Here is a 25339-nt window from a genome sequence, read left to right on the forward strand (position 1 = left end):
TTCTGAAAGTTCAGGTGATGGTTAGCATTTTTAGCGATAAAGTACTTTGAAATTTAGGTATGCTTATTTTTTTTAGGCATAATACTATTGCACACCTAATAGACTACAGTATAACGTAAACATAGTTTCTGTATGCGCTGGGAAACCAAAAATTTCATTTGAACTTGCTTTATTGCGATACTTGCTTTATTGCAGTGGTCTGGAACCGAACTGCAATCTCTCTAAGGCATGCCTGTGCAAACGAATTCTTGGCGATGCTGATGCTCCCAGACTCCAGAGGGCCAACCAGGAATACAGACCATCTGTGGGTCCTGCTAACGACTAACACGCGGTCATCGTTTTTCACTGGCGGGGCCCTGGAAAGAGAAATCTACGCACTCCCTGCCCTCTGCTTATTCCTCCATTCCTGATGGAGCCTGGGGGAGCCGTCACTTTTTGTGTGTGCTTCAGCCAAGGAGATCAAAAGAACTGTTTTTCTTTTTTTTGCAAAGAAAGTTTTCTATTTTGTTTTCAACTGCAATATACTCTTTCCATATCCCAAAGAGACAGAGTGCCTGGAGCTTCTTCTCATCTTTACGCAAAACAGTGTTTGATGTGTTGGACCTCTCTGGGGAGGCTTTAAAAATTTTTGTCATTTCTTTTTTTAAAAAAAGGAAAAAAAAGGTGTGAAAGAAAGAAAGAGGCAGAAGTCCTACTGTGGACCCTCACACAGATTTTAGTTATGGGCTTATTTTGGTGTGTGTAGAAGAATATACAGACTTCAGAAGTTTCATTTTATAAAGTCTTAGTTCATACATCCCGTCTCTTCTTCACACATTTTATGCCTTCTTTCTCTCATCCAGACTGTTCTTTTTCTCTTTTCATACAGCAGAGCCTGCCCACTTTGCCTTTTTACAGTTTTTAATTTTGTGAATTTCTTTTTTGAATGAAATGTTGTGTGGACTTTTTAGAGGCCTGGGCAAGGGACAAGGTAGAACACTAAGCAGGCAGTGGAAGCAGCTTGTCCTCCCTCTGCCTTGCTGCATCCTCACAACCTTGGAAGAAAGACCAGACTTTGCCTTCAGGAAAGAGAGATGTGATGCAGGCTTGTTAAACAGACAGTCCCACAGTCTTTGGAAGCCATCCTTGAGCCAAATATGGATGAAGACTAGGTCTTTCCTGGAAAGTTCCAAAAGGGTGGACTTTCTGACTTCTGACTGATTCTTCAGATCACTGAGATCAACACCGTGTGAGGAAGTGTCTCTTCTCCAGCGACAGGTTTACAGAAATACCAGCTTTCCTGTTTTCCTGAAGGATCTTCTTTTTTGCCCGGGGTCTCTGTCCTGTCTTCCTATCACACATTGCTGTACTCAGATGAGCCTTTGCAACTGTGACCTTGTTGAATCGACTTGGGCTTTTTCCCCACTGTGGAAGATCATCTGCTTTATCTAGACCAGTAGTTCTGGTCTAGATGAGAAAACCAAGAAGGTGGTTTTGTCCCCTAGAGGCCACTTGGAAATCTCTGGAAATCTCTTGCCTGGGGCTGGGGGCTGTGTGCTCTTGGCATCCAGTGGCCAGAGACCAAGGGTGCTGCTAAAATATCTTACAGTGCACAGGACAGCCCCAGCTCCCCCAGCAAAGAATTATTTGGCTCCAAATGTTGGTAGTGCCAAGGTTGAGAAACCTCATTGTGGACAGTGTTGTTACTGCCTCCTGTAACAGAGGACTTGGTAAGTTCCCACCCTAACCCTGGCTACACAGTGTCCTTTGACACTCAGTGTAACTAGTTGAGAGGGACAGAACTAGGGTCCTTGAATTTTCCCCAGGCTTTGACCTCGGACACCTCTGCATGCAGTGAGAGCTGCCCTCGAGAGGCACGTGCACACACACGTTCAGCGGGATCCAGGTATGGGGACCGCTCTGTGTTGTGCTCTGTGCAGGGTGGGAAGGACAGAGCTCTCTGTAACTGTCCGGGGCAACCTGCTCTACCCTCGTGTGTGTTTGGATCCCTTTTCCAGGGAACCGGAATACCAACAATAAATTTCCTTCTTGTGGAAGGACAACGGGGAGCTAGGACAGAAAAGGGCAATAAATCCCATCTCATTACTTACAAGGTTGGAATCCTTTAAAATCTATATTTTGCTCTTTAACTCCATCTCCTTTGCGAGCCCGGACTCTGTGACATGGAGACAGAGAGGAGAAGGCCTTCGCGCATCCCCTCGAAGTAAGATCCTGTGACTGTCCTCTCCCAGCCACTACCTTGCGCACCGTGAGTTGTGCTCCCCCTTCACTGCAAGGTCAGGTGCTTTTCACCAGTCCATGAGACAGAAAGCCAAGCCGAATGATAGAGAATGGAGAGATGGATGGGTGTTTGGTAGGCTGGCTGTTGGGAGAGGAAGGGGATGATGCGGAGGGAAAAGAAGCTGTGGTGTCAGTTCTTGTACATAGAGTTTGGACCCAGCTTCCCCATCCCACCCCTCCCCCGTCCCAGAAGTGAGTCTTTGTGCTCTCTGCCCCTCGACTGCCATTTTGTACAGCCCTGCAGGCAGGGGAGGTGGACGGCTTGGGTCATGTATAAAATGTAAAGGACATAATTGCCACTATTAATTTTCTCATAAGTAAGTCCCACCTCAGGAAGGGCTTATCCCTTGTAAAACAGCCCCAAACCCAGTAACTTTCTAGAAGGGTTTGGCCGACTGGGCAAGTAGCTCTTGTTTCTGAGTCTCCAAGTATGCCATAGATTTCTTATAAGTGGACTTGAAGAGGAGAAAAGAAATCCACAATCCTATTCATTTGATTGATAATTTGGAGGCGCCTTGCTATACCCAGGAGCTTTAGTGCAGCAGGGGCCTTTCAGGTATAGAAACTGTTGTTCATGCAACTGTTGCCTCTCCTCCGCCCTCCCAGACATTTTTTTTTTTAACTTAAAAAAATTTTTTCCCCAGAACTCTTGATAGTATTTTCTGTGTTGTTGTTGTTTTTTAATGTTTAAAGGGCCAGGGTTGTGCTTGTTTTAAATAATGAAGTTACCTTTTGTGTATTCGATTCATGTGAATCTACATAATGGGTTCTGTTGAGTGTTTCTGGTTTGGGCAGGTTGGAGCATGGGAAGTGGTGGGAGCCTGAAGTTATTTTTGTAGTAGTTAATGGCACTGTGGAATTTTAGTGTTTGGGTTATGCTCCTGTTTTCCCCTTAGTTGTTAGTTCATTTCTAACAGTCAGTTGCTAACATGGGTGAGTGATCGGAGAAAGGGGAGAATGAGGGATGCTTTTTCTCTCAAGAAATAGCCTGTTAGTGGCAGCAGTGGCAGGGGACTTGTAGGAGGGCCTTCAAGCTCACAGCCTCGGGCCGGGCTAAAGTCTTTAAACACTGTGCCTAGTATTTTCCGAATTGTCTTCACAAGAGCCAAGATCATACTGTCTGCATGTCACATCTCACCCCCACTCATTACAGATGCTTGTAACATTCTGAAAATATTTTGTGCTTTTCTGTTTTTGGTCAAATAGAATACATCAGAGTCCCTTCTTCAGATGATATAATCCTTTTACTAGGCTCAGAGCCTGCCTGTCCTATCTCGTATCAGTGTTCCTACTGTTCCTTTCACCCTCTGGGGTGATATTCAAACCCTAGGCTGATTAGACTTTTTGGAGGAGGGTGTGGGTAGAGGGTACGGAAGATGTGGGAATGATGATAGGGAGAGATGTTATTTTTTAAGACTGTTTTAAACCAAAGAGTTTGGAGAGCTGCCCAGACTAGGAAGCCTGGTGGCTCTGAAGAGGCAACAGCCATTGTCAGTAATAGATAGGCAGGGGTGGAGGACATTACGTTCGTCGAGGGTGAAGACTAGATGTGCTGCTCCACCAACCATTCCTGGGTTGGGCCCACCTCAGCCTAGCTCCGTTCCTCTTCCTTTCTTAACCTGGTCGGTGAGTTCATTCACCCCCTTGATGCCTGCAGTGCTCATTCCTTGCTGCTTCAGTGTCCTCCTAAGTATGGGTTGCCACTTTGCACCACATAGGTGCTTGAGAGGCCCAGCTGGGATGGGATGTTGTGGGGATCCTGGATGATTTAGTCTTTTTTTTTGGAAGGGTGGAGGGTGGAGGGTGGCATTTCCTCCCTGCTCTGTTGTGCACATGCTCCACCTTCTGGGAGAGCAGGAGAACTGCACTCATGAAGGGTGACTGAGTTTCTTAACCAGTAGTAAGAAACTTGGGTCAATGATCAGGTCTCAACTTGTCCCCAGGCCCTGTTAAACTAGCTTCAGAGAAGAAGGTGGGGGTTGTGAAGCTCGTATGTAAGAGCTAGGTGTTCAACTTGTGCCTGGCCACACCGATTCCTCTTTAAACCAATTACTCCGTTTTGGTGCTTAGCTACATTTTAGGTCCTTCCAGGCATTAGCAGAGCCCTATTTACTCAGCTTTTGTTAACCACTTTCTTTTGTAAGGAGGGTCTTCCTTCAGCCACGAAGGCCAGCCTGTGAGTTGTGTCACCCTTCTGATCTTTGCTGACCTTGCCAGGGGTGCTTCCCACAGGGCTGCAGTCATGACAGGTGCCCTCGTGCCCATTACCATTGCTCTTTCTCCCTGCCACATCCACTCCATGTACCAGAACTTCCTTGTCCTTGTTACACATCTACCTCACAATTTCACAGTTAAACAAGGGCATAGGCACCTGGTTTACCTCTGTACTCTGTCCTTCCCTTCATGAGCTGGAGGCTAGAAAGGGTTCATGATCAAATGCAATAATTTCTATTTCTGAAATGTCTCCTTTGGGATTTTTAGCTCATTAATCACCCTGGAATAGTGTGCACTCTTCAGTTAGATCTCATTGTGATAGGCTGGGGGAGCGGGGACAGGCCATGTAATGACTGCCTAGGATGTTAATTAATGCTTGGGAGCCACTCCCAGAACCACCACCATTGGTGCACATCTCAGAACTTGAGGATTGAGGGAGTTGACCAGTGTGGCTGCTGTATAGCCAAGAAGGGTTAACAAGTATCAAAAAGGGAATTTGATTTTTATGGTGCTGGAAGCTGGTGTTCCTGTACCTTGTATCTTTAGAGGGTTCACCAAAATAAAACTTCCAGACTGGAGGGTGGGAAGATTTCCCAGCCTGAGTAAAGGTCCTCACTCCATTATGGTGTCCCTATCCCATTTTTTTGTGAGTGGTGCTTTCTTGCATGCACTTGTCATCTTGGACAGAAGTTTAATTTATACTCAAATACATTTTGTACATTTTTTCCTTTATCCGGAAGCTTCTAGTTTTATACTCTTTTCGTGTCTATGCCAGTGCCACCTACCTTTTAGCTTATTCTTCCTTTTTGACCCTTGGTATTTTCATGTTCCTTCCCTACAATTTGGTAGAGCTTCATTTTGTCTTTCAACTTTTGTTTTGAAATAAAACACAAAAGTCTACCTCCTGGTGTTTCATCCATGGGGGGAGGTTGGGAGGTTGGTGATGGGCCCGTATCTGCTACTGTGGGAACACAAGTGGCAGCTTAGGAAGCCAAGGCGGCATCTCACAAGGTGGGCACTAGGCACTCTGAATCCCACTTTGCTCCAGCACCTTGGCCAGGAGCACTAAGAATCTGTTCCATCCACGTAAGCAGAAATCCTGCTCTCGATGCCTCTTGTACAGCAAAGGCCAAGCTTGGAGGTTTGGGGCTACACCTTGGAAGTTTAGGGGCATACTGCTCCCCTGCCTGCTGTCTCCTGTACAAGTCATACTCACCCTAACACCCAGTCTTTCCCTTAGGCAAGTGTGAGAACCTATGCTGGAGGGAAGATAAATACACAAGAGTCTTTTGAATCTCTATCAAATGTGGTTTTTATTTCAACTGACAAGCACTTTTCTACAGCTGCACTTGTGGAACATCACATGGCAAAAACAGGAGTTTTTTCTCTAGACCTTTTTTTTTCTTTTTTAAACCTTATTAAAAATGAGATTGGTCCTAAAAATATAGAAAGAAATAAATTTAAATTCACAAAAAACTGTACATTATCAAAAAGTCACTAAAACACCACATTTGGTTATATAAAAAGTCAAGTCCCTTTTGTTGTAAAAGGAACATGGAAACTTGTTGGTGTTGATGGTGTGGTTTCTTCCTGTTACCAGACTGATAGAGGGGAGGGGAAACAAAGGGGCAGGGGGTGGGTTTTATTATTATTTTTTAACCTGCCTTCCCTACCAAATACTCTTATTTGACAAGAAGAGAAAAATCCACCTAGCTCAAGGGGCAGTGAAGATGAGGGAAAGAAACATGAGAAATGGCCCCTTTGATCATGCCCTACCCCACCCCCCTTAAAGCCCCCACTTCTTCAAACTGAGGCTAGGACTCCACCCCACCTTAAGAGTGCCTGGTCCCTAGGGAAAGAGATGGAGCTGGGAGAGGAATACAAAACAGGAACATGGAGATTTCACTCCCCCATCCACCTCGCCTCCAACAATAGAAATTAATCTAGTACATTTTATACCAGGGGAAAACTGCCATGGGGAGAAAGAAGAGCCCCCAACTATAACAGTTCCAAACGTTTGACTAACACAAACTTTGTTACAGCGCAGTTATTTAGATAAAATATAAATATTTATGCATAATATAAAGTCAATTCAAATATTCTTCAATCCACCTCTTAAAAGCAAAAAAAAAAAAAAAACCAACAAAAAACATAAAATTAAAAGTTTTGAGGTTTATCTGACAGAAAAGGCGACTTTAGAAATAGGCCATGGGGGAGGTGGGGGGCATAAAGGAATAAGAAAGGGGCTGCCCCAGGACCTCCCCACACTGCCCCCCACCCCCTTCAGTGGCTGTCCAGTGCTGCCAGAAGGACAAGGAATGCTCCACCTTGCCTGGCACGCCCTCCCCCACCAATGGAACATTTCTTGGTCACCTGGGCTCTCTGCTTGGGCCGCCAGCAGCCGCCTCCCCAGTGCAAGTACCCGTAATCTCTGATGGGAGGGGCTCTGCTGAGCAGGAGAGCGGGGGGTGGGGGCCCATGGCTGTGGCTGGGAGTTAGCAGCTTTCCTCTCAAGCTGGGGCTTAACCTGGGCATAGTCACATGTAGGGCAGCGGTGGGCCCAGAGCCCTCTTCCCTACTCTCTTGTGCTCTGGGGTCTCTGCTGCTGGGAAAGGGGCCCCGGGTATGAAGTAGGTAAGGGAAGAAAAGCACAACTAAACCCACAGAAGCTCATGGGATTAAGAAAAGATCCAGTTCTACCCCTCTCCCTACAGAAGCTTAAGACTCCAAGCTACTGAAAGGAGAGGGAGTTCCTGCTGAAAGATTGCACAGTTTGAAGAGGCTGGAACAGAAATGCCTGGGAGAGAAGACACAGCCTTATACCCAGAAAAACTGCTCCTGTGGTTTCCCAAGGACAAAAATGTGATGGTTTGAAACACTAGGGAAGGTGGAAATAAAAACAGATACTTAGGGAACCTGGATGCCATCAAACAACACAGGGCACAATCACAGCATCCTCCCACCCTCCCCCCTTCTCCCACTCCCTCACACACACCACACATACCCACAGACAGACACACACACACACACACACACACACACACACACACACACACACACACACCTCTCTCTGAGGCCAGCTGATTGCTACCTGGCCTCCATCTTGGGAGTGCGCCCAAACTCAGCAGTAGTTGTCCCTGAGGAGTTCCCAAGAGGGAGGTTTGGGTAAGAGGTGGGGAAGGAGGCTGGAAGGCCCAGGGTCCAGGGTGCCTCCCTGCCCTCTCCCCAGCTACTGAGTTTCAAAAAAGGCTAGAAACTCAGCACGTGAGGAGTATCCAACATTATAAATGGGATAGCTATTGGCAGGAAGATGAGGACAGAGAGAAAGACAGGGACCTCTGAACTTCTTTTTCCTCTGAAGGGAAAAAAGATTTGGGGGAAGAGAGAGGGGGAGAGGAACCCGTACACGATAGTTTTACATTATTGGATGAGAGAAAATCTGAAAGTAGGGAAAAGGAAAAATTGAGAAAGTGAGAAGCAGGGGAGGGACTGAACATGGAAGCAGCATGTTCAGGGCCCGGTGTCCGGCTCGACACACTTGGGAGTTAAGTCCACTTTACTGGCCGTCACTGCGGGTCCACACACAGTACAGAGTGTTTCTCGGTTTCACACATTCACTAGAACTATTGCTATTGTTAAACAGCCCCAGAATGCTGGGGCACGTACAGGGAAGAAGAAGCTGGGAAGAGGAAGCAGGGACTTCTTTCCTCCTCCTCATTTTAAATTAGGAAATAAAACAGAAAGGAAAAATTATTTCTTTCTTTCTTTTTTTGGCTTTCAGTCCAGAAGGACCTCATCTCTGCCCCTCTTATTTGAGGAGCAAGAGGAGGAAAGGGAGAAAGGGGTGTAGGTAGGGATAAGAGGACGTAGGGTGCTGCCAAGGGTGGGGTCAAAAATCAGGATTAGATCTCTGACTTGAGTCTGGACCCAGGGCAGCATCAGCAGGTAAGAATGGCAGGGTATTTTTTGTTTGGAGGGCAGGGGGAGATGCCACCAGGTGACTCCCCACCTCCCGTGCCTCACAGATTGGCCTGTTTTCCCTGATAAAACTCCTCCCAGCGGCTCTCGAAGAAGCGGCGCATGATGTGCCCAGCCTTGCCCACTTCAGAGTCATCCTCATTGAAGGTCTGGCAGTTGTCAAAGACCAGGAGTGCGTCTGCCGCGAACTCCTCCGAGCTGGTGTACCTGGGCAGGATGGAGGCAGAGCTGTGAGTAGGGGCGGGGGGTGGGGGGGAGGAAGAGTTACAGCAGCGACACACAGCCAGGGGAGGTGCTGATGTCTACCTACCCTCCCCGGAGCAGTCGCTCCCGCATGGTGGAAAAATCCATAGGGTTTTTGATAATGCGCCGGTACCCGCTCACCAAACGTGGGTTCACGGGCTCCAGGAAAGGCCAAGCTGCGTCATGGGACTCCATCTCCATCAAGATAATCCTGTCATTTCATTAAAGGGACAGAGAAGGCTGCATCACAGGAAGCACATACCCTGACCCCTCTTAGCCCTTTACTGAGGCAAAGGTAGAGCCAGAAGTCCCCAGAATTCATTCAACTCACTCGCAAAACGTGAGATCACTGTGGTGGTTCCGCATGGAGAGTCGCCGCCGCTTGGAGGGGGACAGCCCTTCTTCTGAGTAGCGGGGCGCCGCTGGGCTTTCTCGAACCCTTGACAGTACCCGGCGTCGGCGGCCATCCCCCTCTGGGAAGTTCAGCTCATAACTACTTTTCCGCTTCTGGCCTCGTTTTGGGAAACCAGGCTTCTGAGTGAATCCTCCCTCTACCTGCTGAGGATGGGAAAAGGTGAGATGAGTAACAGCTGGACGGGTACTCTGCTTACCCTCCAGTTCATTACAATCCCTGCTTGTCTAAGTGTGATTGAGGCTTCGAAATACTTCCACACATGTGCATCTATTCACGTAAGCCAATAAAGGAGGTAAAAGGAAAAGTATAATCATGAGGAAAGCAAGTGAGGCTACAGAATTTAAGTGACTTTTCCAAAGAAGGACCAGAAAGAACCCAGGTCTCCTAGCACCCAGCCTGGAGCTCTTTCCAAGGAGAGACTGTGGCATGGTAAGAAGTGGTTATCTGTAGGACTAGTAACAAATGGGGTGAGAAAGAAAACCTTTGACTTAGAAGCGGGAATGAGAAAGCAGAAGCCTTACCTGGGCCAAACATACTGCACAGAACCAATCTCCTTCTGGGACAGCCTCCATCTTGGGCCGATGGCAGTAAATGTGGCAGCCGCGGTCACACCCATCACAAAGCAGAAGAAACTCATCATTGTCACCCTTCCGGCAGACGAGACAGGTCTAGACCCAGGATATGAAGAGGCGAGGTGAGCCCTCAAGCCTCTGCCTGCTAGTGACCCCACCCACCGGGCTGGCTGTCCCAGCTTCTTACCACTTTGTTGACGGACTTCTCCCAGGCAATCGACCTCTCCAGCTGGCCCAGGCACAAGCACACCTGGGCCGCACTCCTGCACCGCTCAAGGGTCTGTCGCCATGCTCGAATGCGAGGGGTGATCTCATATGATCTGGGGGGAGAAGGTGGCGATCTTTGGATGAGGAGCAGGACCCATTAAACTTACCCCTTCTCCCCAAGACTGAGAATGGGCGAGAGGGATCACTCACATCTCTGTAGTGGTGCACTGGGGGGCACTACTGGGCGTGCTGAGCAAGGCCTTCTCTAGCACCACCTCATGAGCTGGCCAGAGGGGCTCCCGTAGATACCGCCGCTCCACATTCTGCTCCAGGGCAGCCAGCCGCATCACAGCCAGGTCCAGAGGGTTGGTAGTTTTACGTTGGGGTGCCAGTCCTTCCCTACCTCGACCTCTCCAGGTGATATCCTCCTGAGAGTCAGGTAGATGCTCACAGTAGGACAAGTCTTCACGAGTAGAGTCTGGGCTGGGACAGGTCCAGCCCTGCAGGTGGGAGAGAGGAACAAAACTCATTGTAAATAAGCATAGAAAAAAAATTAGCATCATAAGAGGTCACTTGTGAAGTGAGCACCCAAGGTTTTTCCTAACAGAGTCCAAGAGATGAACACCTCCCCCTCAACTTCCTAGCCGGTGCCAGCCCCAGTGTACCCGAATCTGCAGATCAGACAGGATAACCCGCTGTTCCAGCTCCTCTACCCACTGAAGCACGGCCAGGTCTGTCTCATAGGTCTTCTCTTTGGGGCACCAGCTCATAATCCCTTCTTGAGAGGCAGGTAGCTGACTGGGCTCAAAGATGGGGTCTGAGAACACAGAAGACAGAGGGAAAGGCCCATCAATCAGGCTCTTGTCCACAGCAGCAGCTCAACATTTACTCTTGGCTCTTCAGCTTTGGGTCAAAGTATCTTACCAGTTGAAGGTCGTAGGCAGACTTCCTGTAAGAAGTCCCTGTGCTTGTTTAGGTGTTTGTGAAGTGCCTTTTCTCGGATGCCTCGGGGGTGCAGGGCCTTGAGCGTGGCATCCAGTGTCTCAGGATCTTGGATGCACCACCAGCCAGAGCACATCTCTGTGAAGAGTTTATGTGTGGGGGTGGGGAGCGGGAACTAGCTATGAATTCCATGGCCTCTATCTGATGCCACCCCAAGGGTACTCACCTGCGGGGACGGGCTGGGCAGTCAGCTGGGTTAGATAACGCTGCTCTATCTGTTTGAAGAACTTACTGGGGGGTCTCCCTCTCCGTTTTGGCTGTCCTAGCCCTGTGAGACTCTGTGGTGTTCCCCCAGGGTCTCCTGCTCGCCTCTTAGCGGCCATCCCAGGTAAAGGGGTAGAAAAGAGCTGCACTGGAGAACAGGGGTTGGCAGCACTGGGTCTACTCATCTGTGAGATGAAACGTAAGGAGATGAGGGTATTTTAGTGTTTAGAGGAACCTAATGGCCCTACCCCTTGCCCCAGCTTCAGCAACAGCCCGCACCCAAGCAGTGGAGCCTGTAGCAAGATGAAGTCAATTGCATACCACGAATTCTGGCTACTTACTGGCTTGGAGGAGGCAGGTTGCTGAGGGGAGAGTGTAGGCTGGTCCTCAGAAACTGCAGGGGGTGGTGTAGGGGCAGCATTGCAAGGCATCTGGGCTGAGAAGTTAAACCAGGGAGCTTGAGAATCGGGGATGGATTCTGCCTCATCAGGCTCTGGCTCCTCCAAGGGCTGTGTTGGGGTTGGGTCCAGTTTTCCAGGGCTGCTGTCAGGTGTGAGGACTGAGCTGCTCAGTAGGGAGCCATGGCTCTGAGTCTGGCTCAGCCAAGACAGGAAGGCTGACTGGCTGAGGTCATGCTGGCTCTGACCCAAGGACAAGGGGGAGCCTTCTGGCTCCAGGAACCCATTTTGGGATTGGGGATGGAGCTGAAGCTGGGGTTGGGGCTGAGCATGAGCCTGAAGCTGAGGATGGGGCTGAATTTCAGGCTGAAGCTGGACATCAGGCTGTTCTGAACCCTGACCCTTAACAGGGGATTTAAGGTGCCTAGGTTGCATAGACCCAGGCTTAGTTTTCCGAGGTCGGCCTCGGGCCCGGGCAGGAGTACTGGCAGAGGTGCTGGAGCCAGCTAACTCCTTCTTCAGGGAGAAGGGGGCTGGGCTGGGGGCTGGATGGGCTGCCACTTTGAAGGAGTCAGTTTCCTGCTTTATCACATCCTCAGGAACTGTAAAGAGAAAGTGAAGAGCTTAAGACATACACTGATATATAAGGAGAAGAAAGAGTGAATAATACTGGATATACATTTTATTTTTCTCTTGGACTTAATCCCCCTGCCCTGCCCCCTCCTTGGCTTGAGATTCAATTGGGAACAACTTGTTATGCCAATAAGCAAAGTATCTGGGAAAGAAACACTATTCTCAAGTAATCATCAGAAGCAGCATAATCATAAGCGAACATTCATTAAGAACCAGATAGATGTAAAACGCTATCCTAAGAACTCATTCTAATCCTCTCAATCACCCTACAAAGTACACACACTATTATTATCTCCCCTTTATAAATGAAGAAACTGAAGCATATTGCTAGCTGGTAAATGGCAGAGCAAGTAGGTAGGAAGTCTTACTCCAGAGTCTGTTCTTTTAACCACTATACTACACTGATTCTCATAAAATGAAAAAAGCCCAAAAAGACTAGACAAAGAAAAGGACCTAGTTAACTTTGGTTAGATAGGACTCAATTCAGGCTCCCATAAAACACCTACCTAAGCTCTCCTCTGTTCCTTCCACAAAGATACCAGCCAAATAGGGCAAGACCCAATAGCGGCGTCTGTAGCGGTCCTGACCCAAGGAGACTGCCCGAAGCATCTGGGATGAATGAAGCAGCTTTTTTCGAAAGAAGAGCTGACGCTGGGTAGGCAGCGGAAAAAGATGATGAATAAAAAACACATTTCCAAAGAGTAACTCTGTCCGATACATAGGAAAAGGGCAATGGCTCTCAGCTTCCCTATAAAATTGATACCATCTGGGACCCCACTCATAAGGTGATCAAATCTCTCACAGCCCACATCTCCAGCTCCTGGGAGGTTAGGAGCACAATACCTTGCTGAGTTTTTCTATTTGGCGCTCTAGCTCTGGGATGCTTGATGCTGTGGCATCAACCTGAAAAAGAAACAAATGGACAATGAGAGAAAGGGAATTATTAGAATCAAGAAAGAGAAAAAAAATCGGTTTTCTAACTCCCACTGTCCTCAATGTGTGGCTAGTACCTCTCCATCTCTTCGACCCCTACGGCCATGGACAGTTGCCACAGTCTCTTCCTCTTCCTCTTCCTCCATGCCACTGGTCTCCTCCATGATTCGAGAACTGCGCCTCCGCCCCAGGCCCTCCTCTGGCCCTTGCATCTCTACCTCCGGTCGCCCAGTTCGCTTGGCCAGAGCAGTTTTCAGTCTTGAAACAGATTAAAGGAAGCTGTGGTGAGGAACTTGAGACTGCCACAAAAGGAACACCTGGAATCTAAGCCATCCTGAGCCCCGGGGTAAGATCCCGGCCCCAGGGGAGAGGCTATGCGCAGCATCGAGTTCCAGGCAAAAGGAAGTCTTGGCTATGCTTCACCCTTTTCCCCTTCTCTCCTCTCTGGGCTCCATCCTCTGTCCTGTGCCTACCTCCGGAGCCGGCCTTCGACAATCCACTTGTTTTTCCTGTAGCTGGACATACTCTCCAGAGTCTTGTCAATCTCACTGGAGGAGAACAGGGAATGAGATTTTGAGGTAGAAGTGGTAACAAACACAGAAAAGAAGGGAGACTCAAGGGTGAAGGGGCTATAGCTGAACAGGAGTTTCATCCTAGAAGGGCACCTGGGTGGCTCAGTCAGTTAAGCTTCCACCTTTGGCTCAGGTCATGATCTCACGGTTTTTGAGTTTGGGCCCAACATGGAGCTTGCTGTCAGTGCAGAGCCTGCTTCTGATCCTCTGCCTCCCTCTCTTTCTGCCCCTCCCCTCCTCCCCGTTCAGAGGCTCTCTCAAAAATAAAAATAAACGTCGGGGCGCCTGGGTGGCTCAGTCAGTTAAGCGTCCGACTTTGGCTCAGGTCATGATCTCACGGTCTGTGAGTTCGAGCCCCGCGTCGGGCTCTGTGCTGACAGCTCGGAGCCTGGAGCCTGCTTCCGATTCTGTGTCTCCCTCGCTCTCTCTGACCCTCCGCTGTTCATGCTCTGTCTCAAAAATAAATAAACATTAAAAAAAATAAAAAATTAAAAAATAAAAATAAACGTTAAAAAAAAAAAGAAAATAAAAGAAAAAAGGAGTTTCATCCTACAGCCTAGGTTGGATAAAAGTCTTAGATTCTCCCTGGGAAGGTACGAAGATACAGTCCCAAGTTGCTCCAGCATCTCCAGAGCATGCCAGTGGATACACACCACCCAGGACGACTTCAGGATGGCTAAACTCCTCCCCTTCTCGTTTCCACCAAGGCATACAGTAACCTTCCCCACCACAGCCCCTCACTTGATGATGAGTGTGGAACCGTTGAGCTCATGTACAAGGAAGGCCAGGACAGCAGCCTTCTGCTGGGGTGGCTGGGCCTGAAAAGGCTGGGTGCGCAGGCTGTCACAGAGGGCTGGCTCCACTCCATACGCCATGAGGAAGCAGCGCAGGATCTCAGACACATTGTCTCTTGTCAGTGGGATCTCAGACACCTTCTCTCCCAAGATCTTTAAGGACTGTTTGGAGGAGAACAGAATAGGAGTTACGAGAAAAAGTGGAACAACACAAGTTGAGAGAATCTAGAATAAGAAAATACACTAGGAGAGAACTATGAGGTGAGAAGAGGTAAAGAATGAAAGTTGCTAAGATGTGATGAGAAGACAAAGAAAAGGTACAAAAGGAGTAAAACTAAAGGAAAATAAAATAAGCCGAGGGAAGTCAGAAAGAAAAACAGAAGAGAAAATATAAGGAAAACAGAAATAAGAAGAAATCAGATCTCCCTTCACTTGCCCTCATTTAGGGAGTGGCTTTCATATGTTTAACTAAAAGAGAAAACAAAACTGAGACAAAGCCCTGGATCCCAGGCTCCCCAACCCATCTGGGAAAGGCCCTCACCTGACAGTAGGAAGGCAAGCCAGGATCATAGAGCGCAGCCTTCAGGAGCCGCACCAGCAGATCTTGCACCTCACCCAGGCTGTCACCTTGACACAGGAGTCCCTCCTGTAGGACCCCCAGGCTGGGTACATCTTTGGCAGGGTCAAAGCCCAGCACCTTGCCGAAGCTGTGCAGGAATTCCACGATGGTCAAGCAGTCTGAGAAGGCCCCACTGGGCAGGATCAGACCAGGGATGCGTGAGAAGTCAGGTAGAGGCTGTAAGGATAAAAGTGGTAGGGTTGTCAAGCATAACTGAAGGCAACAGTCCGGATATCTAGGAAGTTCTTCCTTGAATGGAAATGTCCACAAAACTGGCCCTTCTAGAACCCAGAAACCCAGAACCTGTTACTGTCCCCTCACTACCTGATGGTCAGTCAGACACATATCCTCTGTGGGCTTCTTCATCTCCTCCAAGATCATCTGCTGCCTCTGCCGCTCCTCCAAGCGCCTCTGCATGGCCAGCGTTTTATCTGCTTTACAGGCTGACTTGCCTTTGGCCACTTCCTCCTTTTCCTTCAATTTTACCTTCTCTTTCTTCTCTCTCTTCACTTTCTCCTTCAGTTTTTCCTGCTTTGTCTTTACCTTCTCCTTCTCCACCTACTCACCCAAGGGAGAGAGGAACCAAGAGTTCCATAAAGATTCCAGTCACCACCCTTCCCTGGTCCCCATCCTCCCCACCTCAGAGCCCACAAACATGGCTATAAAACAAGACCAACTCACACATGTCTTGCAAAATCAGTTTGATGACTTCAAAGTTATACTTGTGTGTACATGCACCTACCTTGGGTTTCTTCTTAGCTTCCTTCTGCTTTAAGCTCTTGGTCTCTTGTTTCCGCTTGTTTCTGGCCTGTAAACCATAAGGGAAGTCATTTCTCCTCAAACTCTGAAAGCATCTCTGCTTGGGCTAGGATTCAAAAACAGACAAGGGTGCTGGGGAGGAGAGGTGAGAGATGGGATGAGGGGTTGGCAATGGATCAATTCTCTCACCCTGGAGTAGTTACCCATGTGATTCTTGAACGAGCCCAATTTTCTAAATCAAGCCCCCCAAAATTCCAGGTAATGAAGGTATGCTACTACATGAGGTGGGGAGGTGGCAAATGAGGGAGAAGGAAGAGACAACAAAGCAGACTGTAGGAAAAGCTAACCCACTGTGTAATCTCTCTGATGTCCCTCACCTGCCCTTGGACAGTAGACTGACACTCTCCTCGTTGTACCTTCTGCTTCATCTTCTTCTTGATTTTAGTCATCTTTGCTTTATCTTCCTCATTCAGTGTTTCTGTGAGGGCAGAAAGAAAAATGAAGGGTGTAGCAGATAGATCTCCAGCATTCAGAGTAGCACATGCCTGTCACAAAGCTGGCTTCCCAAGCAGCTCCCTGAAAAATCTAAAAGTTTGGTTTTTGGTACATATAAGAAAATGCTGGGGGGAGGGGGGGGGCGGAATGTAGAAGAGACACTGGCTGTGGGGTAGCACAAAAAACTCAAATGGTATCTCCTGTCCAGAAGTCCCAGCCCCTAAAACAGGTGGGACTACTTTAGAAGGGGTCCTAGAAGCCCCAACAGAGTAGCTTTGTAGCCGATCTCTCTCCCAGGCTACCCAACAAGGGCAGCTACCCACACACTGATTTTAGAGCAGAGAACGAAAACTGCCAGGGAAAGAGGGTCGTCTCCAAAGTTGGAGGCACCAATTAACAAAAAATGTGCCAGAAAGAAAGGGCTCAAATAATGGACATCGCAGTAGAACTGGATCAACAGTGACATAACTATTGCTTATGTTTGGCTCTTATGCCTTACTCTACTAAAAAATACAAATTTCTTTGCTTTTGCAAGACTGCATATTGAAGTGGAATGCTGCAAACAATAGAATATTTTAGAATTGATGTTCTTGATAGCATAATACATGATGTTCTTGATATTCTATTCTGGCATGGACACACTACCAGCACCACAGCTATACGGCAGCCCTCCAAATTAGATAGATACTATCTGCAGATAAACCAGTATATACTGCTAGTAAAATGAGTCTTGCTCCAGGTCATGTGGTCAGAATGTGGCAGAGCTGGAACTCTGAAGAGGAGTCAGAAGACTTTTCTTCAAATTTTTTCAAATTCTTCACTCTACAGCAGGGTACATGTAATATTTATTGAAAAATTACACATATTACCTGTCTATCCACTAAAACAGCATGAATAATCTTTAGATTCAGATGTGAATTCTGAACCTCCATGATGGTGGCAATGAGTAAGGTAAAAGTGTACAACCCAAACCAATAAGCCAAGGAGCTAAAAGATGGCAAGAAAGGACATGGAAGCCCTCTCCTCTCCTATCAACATCTGGGGACTGCCCAAGGCTCCACTAGGATAAGCAATTCAAGAAGAAACTGGTTGTTAAAAAAGTACCACAAAAGCGCTGGGACCCTGGTGCTGCTTTCCAGGGAGGAGAAGGTGATTCAGAAGGTTCATTCTGTCCAGACAATATCAGTCATGCTCCTAAGAAACCCAGGCATCAGCAAGTCCTTAACATTTCTAATACTTCACATAGCAAGCAGAATCCTAAAGTAAGAAACACCACTGTACCTTGGGCCTCCAGTTTCTTTAGGAGGCGGTTATCTGTCTTATTCAACAGCTCGGTGATTTTGACCTTCGGTGGCCGACCTCGTCCCCGTTTCACCTTGGGGACTTCCTTAGTCTTGGCCTTCTCAGTGTTTCGAGGTCGGCCCCGTTTCCCCGTAATTGCCTGAATCCTGGAAGGGATCTCCTCTGCTGAGAGCTGCACCCACTGCAAGCCCTAAGGTAATGAAGAAACCTGTTATAATGTGAGGGTGCAAGCCACCAGATCCTTGAATCATTCAATGCCCAGAACCTCCAAACCCCACAAGAGGAAGCTACAGCTTGTCCACCAACTCTTTCTCAGAGACAAAAGTGTATTTAACCCTGCAATGTGCACCTCTGGCGTGTCTCTCTCTTCAAAGAAATCTCCAACAGGCATACGGGGACTGAAACTGAAGTGCTCACGACGGACATTGTGTACCACGTTGCGGCTCAGGTACTAAAAGGAGAAGGAAAAGTGGCATTAATGAAGTGATAGCCCTATCATGCCTTGGTCCAGCAATAGCACAAGGATAAGCCAAAGAGCAGAAAATGCTAGCCTGTTGCCACTGGGCCCAAGAAAGGGGCCTGTGCTTCCCTTAAAAAGCCCGTGAAAGCTACATTACCTTGATCACTTCTGGGAACTGTTTCATCCTCTTCCCACAGGGGCCATAATACCATGTCTCCCCCTGCCATCGGTGGCTACCCTTCTTGATGCGCACCTCTCTCCGCCACCTGCCAGAGAAGCACACGTGCCCTGCCGCCAGGTCACACCCCTACCCACACACAAGCCACCCCAGGAGCCAAGCCCACTGAGATGACCCTCCCTGCATCTGTCTCGCTAGAACTGCATGTAGACGCAAACAGCATGAGACACAAACTTGGCTGGAAAGCAGATCCACAAATCCCTCAGGGCCTTGGAGAAAAGTAACCCACCCAACTACATGTGCCCAGAAAGACCTCCACTCCTGCCTTTACATAAAGTCAGTATAATGAGCAGCCAGGAACCCCCTCCCTGATGCCATTCATGGCAATGTCTGGGTTTCCAGCAAAGAGGAAGAAGACTTGAGGGAATAAAGGCAGAAAAGATAGGTGGGGAGGCAAGCAGAAGAGTAAACTTGCTGCTGACTCCATGAAATGCCTTCATAGGCCAAGGTTTAGTGAGGAACTCTGTTCTGAGAAACAGATTATTCTAAGACTAAGCCCTATCTTTCTCTCAAAACATTAAGCAGAATTCTGGGACTCCTGGGTGGCTCAGTCAGTTGGGCTTCCAACTTCAGCTCAGGTCATGATCTCACAATTTGAGTTCGAGCCCTGCATCTGGCTCTGTGCTGACAGCTAAAACCTAGAGTCTGCTTCAGATTCTGTCTCTCCCTCTCTCTCTGTCCCTCCCCTGCTCGCACTCTGTGTGCCTGTCTCTCTCAAAAATAAATATTAAAAAACAAAACAAATCAACCCTTTAAGCAGAACTCAGACTTGGTGACCACAAGTAGCCTAGAGGGGTGGGAGTGGAGAAGATCAGGAAGGCAGTTATTCTTATAAGTCCCTTGATGTCAACTGGCTTGCTCATTCTGGTCACATACTATTCCTGCCCTTACCTCTCCAAAGAGCATTAATAAATAAATAAATAAATAAATAAATAATCAATCAATCAATCCCAATTTATCAGAACTCAGCCATTCCTCATTCACTGCTATCCCTTCTCTAAGCATATAAAACAAGTCAGCTAATTTGGATATCTGAGCTCTAGGGTCACCTGCGGACTTTGGAAAAGATAACAGCTGCAGCCCCTGGAGCAAAAAAGAAGTAGCCACTAGATGAGGGAAGAATAGGTGAGGGGAGGCAGATCCTGGGAGAAGAATAGCCTGAGAATGTCAGGCATTATCATTGCAGATAACTGTCCTTTAATCCATTCTTGTCTAGCCCATTCCTCTCCATCTCAGAAGAGATGACCTCTCTTTCCTTCTTCCTAGAATCATTCATTAAATTTGTCAAGGTCAACATATGGAACAAACTAGAGCATTTACCCATGCTGGAGGGGAAGACGAACTTCTTCTGGGGTAGCAATACGTCTCCTCAGGACATCACCTTGGGAGGAAGACAAGGAATATCGAGTTAAGAATTCAAGCAAAACAGGGAAGGCCAGCAGGGAAGGGCTAAATGTCACATAGGACAGAAACTTTTCTTGGAACTGGCTAGGAGTAAAACAGAATCTGGACACTCACCACTACCAGAAGTAGTGACTCCTTCTCCAGTGATTTCCTCCAGGTCAGCAGTGGTTTCAGGGAGGCTGCTGACATCTTTATCTGCCGGGGAGGCTGTTGGGAGGACAGCTGCTGGGGAAGCTGCAGGGGACACTTTTGGGGAGGTCACCGGGGAGGCCGTCAAGGAGACTTCTGAGGAGACTGGTGGAAGGGCTGCTGAGGAAGTTGGAGAGACAGCTGGGAATGCTGCTGGGGAGATGACTGGAGAAACTTCTGGGGAGACTGCTGGCGAAACTGCTGGGGAGACTTCTGGAGAGATTTCCAGGGAGGCTGCTGGCGAAACTGCCAGGGAGATTGCTGGGGAGGCTGTTGGTGGGGCTGCTGGTGAAGTTGCTGGATGGAGCTGAATAGTGGATGACTGGTCAGGGGCTGGCTGGGTCAGAGATGGTGGGAAGTCTGAAGACTGAGTCTCCATTTCTTCCTGTTCTGCATCACTACCATTGTTCAGGTCAAAGGTGTTATCTGGAATCGAAAGGGATAAGATGGATAAGGAAAAATAGTGTCCTACAAAGAAAGAGAATCTACTCCGTCAAACCTAGACTAAGCTAAACAGAATTACTTCCAGTGCTTTCCCCTGGGGTTGGAAAATGAGAAGTAGCCTCTGGCTATCCTCCCCAACCATTCATGAAGGTCAAAGAGCAAAGATGCTGCTGTCACTGTGTGAAGAAGTACCTTCTACCTGGAGCCAGTAAGGCCCCTGGCCTTTTTCCTCCTTTCCCACAAGTTCTTCTGGGTGAGGGCAGAAGTCAGAGTGTAACAGCCTATGCCTTTAGTCTATCCCATAGCCCCCTCAGCTCCCAGCAAGGCACCCACCCCTAAGACTATAACTATGGAACTGGTTCTCTCACCTTTTCCTGGGCCACAGACTCTCTGTCCTACCTCTCTTCACTTACCTTGCAGGACAGACTCCCCAAGGACAGGTGGAGAGGTGGGGCTGGCAAAGATAGAGGCTGAAGTTTGACTATCATCTGCCAGGAGACTGAAGGCAGTGGCGTTATTGAGGGAAGGGCAATCAAGGGCAGAAATCACAGGGCTGTCCTCAAGAGGCAGCTTGTCCTCTGTACCCATCAGCTCCGTGTCATCTATACCATAGAGTCCTCCACTCACTGGCTCTTCAGGATGTGGAAAAATCAGAAAACAAGATTTAAGAAATACTGGTATTATATCCCAATTCTAGTTCCCATCTTTCTAATATTAAATTAAGGACGTATCACAGGTCTCTCCCTGAAACAGTAGTCACCAGACTTTAGGGATTGTAAAAGCTTGAAACAGAAATGAAGGGAAAAGCACTGACTCTGTATTAACCCACAGACCAACGGAAAATTCTAGCATCCATCACAAAATAGGCCTTTCTTATATTTTAGTGGGGTAAAAGGTAATTGTTCACTGGCAACAGTTTCCTTTCTAGTTACTGAGAACTCAAATAGCCCAACTGTGTGGTAATAAGTCCTTATCCAGTGAATTATTACAGCTCAGGGCTCTTGGCCAAAAGGAACACTCGGAGAGAACCTGGGAAATGAACCAATTCAGCTCAGAGTGCAGTTGGCCCAGTCATACAGTGGCATGAACCTGTGGTTGGCCACAGGATTATCTGGAGGCCCCAATGCCCCAAATTCCTAAATACTTTCCCTGGTTTACTATCTCTTCTAGGTGACAGAGCTGGCTACCTTCTACATGGACATATTGAATGAAGCCAGCCTCCAAGCCTACCCGGTGCCAGAGGGTTGAAGGGCTCCAGAGAGACTTCACTGAGGATTGGAGTGTCTTCCAGTTGATCAGGAAGATGTGAAGGATCATCTAAGCAGCTCACTGTGGGGTCAGGGACCAAGACTGAGACCTCTTGGTGTAATGATTCCACAGAAGGGACAGAGCCATTGTAGCCACACATCTTCAGTTCTAGGAAATCCCAGAAGAGGGCAAAAGTCAAAATCAGGGCCTTAAACTGGTTCATTCAGCTACAGTAGACAGCCAGTCTTTGCTAGAGGGATGTTCATTCTTTCAGTAATTAGGGGTACCAGTTTTATGTTGGATTCCAATCATACCAAGATACTTTAGTGAGCAGTGCTAGTAAAATCCTATTGCAGGTAAAGAGAAGGGAAAAGAGAGTGGGGTCAGAGACAAGAACCCTGTCATGTTCTCAGCTATTTCCCCCATCTAGTGGGAACAGGTGGTAAACAGAGAAAATACCCTGTGATTTTACAGGGTGGTCACCCTTATATGTGGAATCAATAGCAAACTAAGCATTTATCTATTTTGAGGACAAAGATAAGAGGGATTGTCACATGTACCAGTGCTAACAACAACAAGCAACAGGAAACTGAGTAAACAAGCAATGGTATGCTCTGCCTGTTTCTTCCCTCCTTCAGGTGTCAATCACTACTAGGGCTCAGCCCACTTTAGCAGCCCAGTCTGGCCTTGCCACAGCCAAGTCAAAATTGGCCTCAATGCCCCCTGCTAAAGCCCCAACCCCTTCCTATATTTTGGAAGAAGCCCTTCTTGATGCAGGGTGTCTGTTGGGGCTGTTTCAGGCTCGCCCACCTGCCCTCTCCAGGCCAGCAGCTCTGCATGAGCTTGAAATAATTTGCACTCCCACTCTCGAGCTGGTGCTGCTGCCACAAAAACACCAGCCACTTGGCTCTGCTAATCACCAACATGCAAATCAGCCTCCACTGCAGAGAGCTGGAAAGACAAGTTTTCCTCACCTCAAAAAGCCACTGCCCCCCATAGACCCCTTTTTCCTCTCCCAACCCAACTCACAGAGCCATAGTTATACCTGGCTGCTCTTCTTCCAGCTCCAGGCTGCCTACCAAGCCAGTGCCATTCTCTGCCACAACTGAAGTCAGCTCCTTTTCTGCCGCCTCATTGGGATGGATACCACTGCCTACCTCCTGGGAGGGTGCAAAGGTCTGGATGCTGGATCCCAACATAGGAGAAGTCTGTGGGGAGGTGAAAAAACTAGGGGGTCCATTGGGCATCACCTCAAAATTCTGGTCAGGAAAGGAATCATACAGTTCCTGTGAGTCGAAGTTAAGCCCCATGGGACTCTGGGTACCGTTGGCCCAGAACTCTTGGCTCCCAGCCCGAAGGTTAGTGTTGTGACTTGGGGATGAAGGTTGCCGGCTGCCCCCAAGGATGCCGTTGAGTGGGTATTGTCCCCCCGAGAACTGGGAGAGAAGGGGTGGGTCCTTGAGGTTGCTGCCAGGATTGGCAGATGGGTACTGTGAGTAGTTCCAGAGACAGTCGTAGGCCACGCTGGGGTGATGGAGGTGTGAGGTGCTGGAGGAGTGGGGAGCAGAGTTCAAAATCCCTGAAGTAGTAGTGTGAGATACAGTAGATAAGCCATTAACATTCACATCCCCATTCAAACCTGGCAGAGAAAGAGGAAAAAGGGTCAGTTACAGATATGTATGCAAGTAACTCTACCACCTCTACCAAAAGAACAGCACTGACTAGAAAAAGGGAAGGTGAAGGGGAGGGGGATTCCCCCTCCACTATATTTATAGCTTTTCAGTCTCCAGGGAACACCAAACCCAGATGCTCCTGGATGTAAGCTTAGCAACTGCTTCTGAGGCTGCTGAGTAGGGGGCTGGGGAGCTCTCCTGGCCTACCACAGGAGCGACCAGCAGAGAGCTGGCTGCTGCTGCTGCTCAGGGTTTTTTATTTTTTTATATGAAGCTGCCTGCAGACTCCCTACAGTGACTTGCATTCTTCTCCACCCTCATTCCCTAGAGGAATTCTTGCCTTGGAAGTGGCATGACTGAATTCTCCAGGCCCCCCCCTTACCCCAGAGCCTGTTTGGCCCCACAGTGGCACCAGAAGGGACGGCCTCCACCTCACTGGCACATGCAGATCCAGCACTTTGTGCTGGGCTAAGAATAGAATCTGCAGTCACCACAGCGGCAAGATCCCAACTCAGAAGGCTGGGCTCGGTCCCTCCCCATTGGAACTGGAGGGTAATATTGCAGGGGGAAAAAAAAAACCACTGCGTGACTAGTACTACAGACTTCAGTTCTCAACACCAATGGCCACCTCTAGACTGGAGGACAATTCAAATAAAAGGAACCAGATACTAAAGAAGCTGAGGGGGAGAAGGGTCCTCAGTGTAATAAAGGAGCTTCTATCTGCAACCCCGTTGTGGAGAACAGAAGGGAGAGGTGGTTAAGTATAAGCCTACAGCAGTATTTTTCTGCTGCAAGGAAGGAGGAAACCATTTGGGCTTCTCTCTGCTTCCAAGCATAAAGTACCTGAGACCCAGGCAAGATTAGAGAAGCACTTGGCACAGCGATGGTACAGAACAATTGATAAGCCAAATCCAGGAAAAGACCTGATCCTGGCAGCAACACTTCTGTCTGGAATTATAGACGTTTCTCTCTAGGGAACTAGGTAACCATTTAAAACTTCCCTGTCCCTATCTTCAACTCTCAAGGACAGGGGTGGCACACACACTTCAAGCATCTGCCCTCTTCTTTGCTACACAAACTGAAAGGCAAATACATCCCAATCTTTACCCAATCCCTCCACCCCCAATCCTAGGGCTGGCTTCTCCAAGCTTTAAAAACAGCTTCTCAGAGGGCGGGACCTTTATCTCTCTCATGGGTCCACAAGTAGTTATCAGAAGCAGTAGCCACCTCACCATTCTGGCAGTAGCCAGGGAACAGGGCTGACAGAAGAGCAGGCTAAGATGAAAAAGCCAGGATGTTTTTCTAACCCCTTCCAACCTTAAGACTAAGAGTATCACTTCCATAAACCCCTAGAACTTGTTCTTAGAAACTTGCTTTCTCTCCAACAGCTGAAGTTCTGAAGATTTACTTCCTCCCTCCCCACCTGGCAAGAAAAAGAGCTGTTGTGAGGTAGGGGAGCCAAATCTTATCCCATCAACCTGCTCTAAAGGAATGATGCCCACTCCCTCCCCAGGCCATGTGGCCCTCACACTCACTTTTCCCTTGCTGGGGGAAGTTCATGGGAGACCCGTTAGTGTAGAGGCCCTCCCCTGAGGAGGGAGAGGGTTTCAGTCCTGAGGCAGCAGGTGCAGGGGGAAGGCCAGTAAAGTTAAAATGGTCGTTTGCCTCCATTTCTGTAGGAGGGGAAAGAGAGGGGAAAAAAAATACTGGCGGTTAAACAAGGTTATGTCACCTGGAATCTTCTAGAGGGAATGCCCCCTCCCCTCCATCTACTTACCCTTCTCCTACCTAAGTACTGGGGAGTGTGTAAGGGTACAGGTTGAAAGATGAGGTGGAGGAAATATACCCCTAACTGGACAATGACCGTACAGAAATAGTCTTTTAAAGTCAGACTCATAGAGATACAGAGTTAGTGAGAAAAACCAAGCTATAAGCCTGAAGGAATCTTCCCCTTGTGTGAATCATAACTCTTAAACTTCCAGTTTAGGTTATCCCTCTATGTTAGATATTAACCCTCTATTATAACATTTTAACCTTCTCCATCCTTTTTTTTTTTCTTTTCC

The 25339-nt window shown here is 48.2% G+C and overlaps 2 protein-coding genes across 9 annotated transcripts in view; one reads left to right on the forward strand and one right to left on the reverse strand.

Annotated features, from left to right (window-relative positions):
• Positions 1 to 5394, forward strand: part of RBMS2 (RNA binding motif single stranded interacting protein 2) — a 71433-nt gene extending 66039 nt beyond the window's left edge. For all 3 annotated transcript variants that reach the window (XM_027071469.2, XM_027071468.2, XM_027071470.2), the window contains one exon: positions 196 to 5394. The gene's annotated coding sequence lies outside the window, so the exon portion shown is untranslated. The remainder of the gene's footprint in view (positions 1 to 195) is intronic.
• Positions 5395 to 5781: 387 nt separating this feature from the next.
• Positions 5782 to 25339, reverse strand: part of BAZ2A (bromodomain adjacent to zinc finger domain 2A) — a 34517-nt gene continuing 14959 nt past the window's right edge. For 5 of the 6 annotated variants that reach the window (XM_015085102.3, XM_027071462.2, XM_027071461.2 and 2 more), the window contains 28 exons: positions 24812 to 24949; positions 22649 to 23242; positions 21586 to 21771; positions 20769 to 20987; positions 19837 to 20337; positions 19639 to 19699; positions 18238 to 18346; positions 17970 to 18071; positions 17600 to 17810; positions 16201 to 16301; positions 15807 to 15872; positions 15389 to 15622; positions 14987 to 15241; positions 14393 to 14607; positions 13553 to 13627; positions 13157 to 13337; positions 12990 to 13049; positions 12653 to 12797; positions 11457 to 12115; positions 11078 to 11300; positions 10834 to 10989; positions 10575 to 10726; positions 10120 to 10409; positions 9890 to 10022; positions 9652 to 9798; positions 9047 to 9273; positions 8783 to 8926; positions 5782 to 8679 (listed from right to left, as the gene is read on the reverse strand). In XM_015085102.3, coding sequence (XP_014940588.2) covers positions 8514 to 8679; positions 8783 to 8926; positions 9047 to 9273; positions 9652 to 9798; positions 9890 to 10022; positions 10120 to 10409; positions 10575 to 10726; positions 10834 to 10989; positions 11078 to 11300; positions 11457 to 12115; positions 12653 to 12797; positions 12990 to 13049; positions 13157 to 13337; positions 13553 to 13627; positions 14393 to 14607; positions 14987 to 15241; positions 15389 to 15622; positions 15807 to 15872; positions 16201 to 16301; positions 17600 to 17810; positions 17970 to 18071; positions 18238 to 18346; positions 19639 to 19699; positions 19837 to 20337; positions 20769 to 20987; positions 21586 to 21771; positions 22649 to 23242; positions 24812 to 24947 — 5748 coding nt within the window. In that variant the 5' untranslated portion in view covers positions 24948 to 24949 and the 3' untranslated portion in view covers positions 5782 to 8513. The remainder of the gene's footprint in view (positions 8680 to 8782; positions 8927 to 9046; positions 9274 to 9651; positions 9799 to 9889; positions 10023 to 10119; positions 10410 to 10574; positions 10727 to 10833; positions 10990 to 11077; positions 11301 to 11456; positions 12116 to 12652; positions 12798 to 12989; positions 13050 to 13156; positions 13338 to 13552; positions 13628 to 14392; positions 14608 to 14986; positions 15242 to 15388; positions 15623 to 15806; positions 15873 to 16200; positions 16302 to 17599; positions 17811 to 17969; positions 18072 to 18237; positions 18347 to 19638; positions 19700 to 19836; positions 20338 to 20768; positions 20988 to 21585; positions 21772 to 22648; positions 23243 to 24811; positions 24950 to 25339) is intronic. The other variant, XM_053226379.1, reaches the window with a different exon arrangement.

Source organism: Acinonyx jubatus, chromosome B4 (genome assembly GCF_027475565.1).
Source record: "Acinonyx jubatus isolate Ajub_Pintada_27869175 chromosome B4, VMU_Ajub_asm_v1.0, whole genome shotgun sequence".
NCBI classification, from domain to species: domain Eukaryota; kingdom Metazoa; phylum Chordata; class Mammalia; order Carnivora; family Felidae; genus Acinonyx; species Acinonyx jubatus.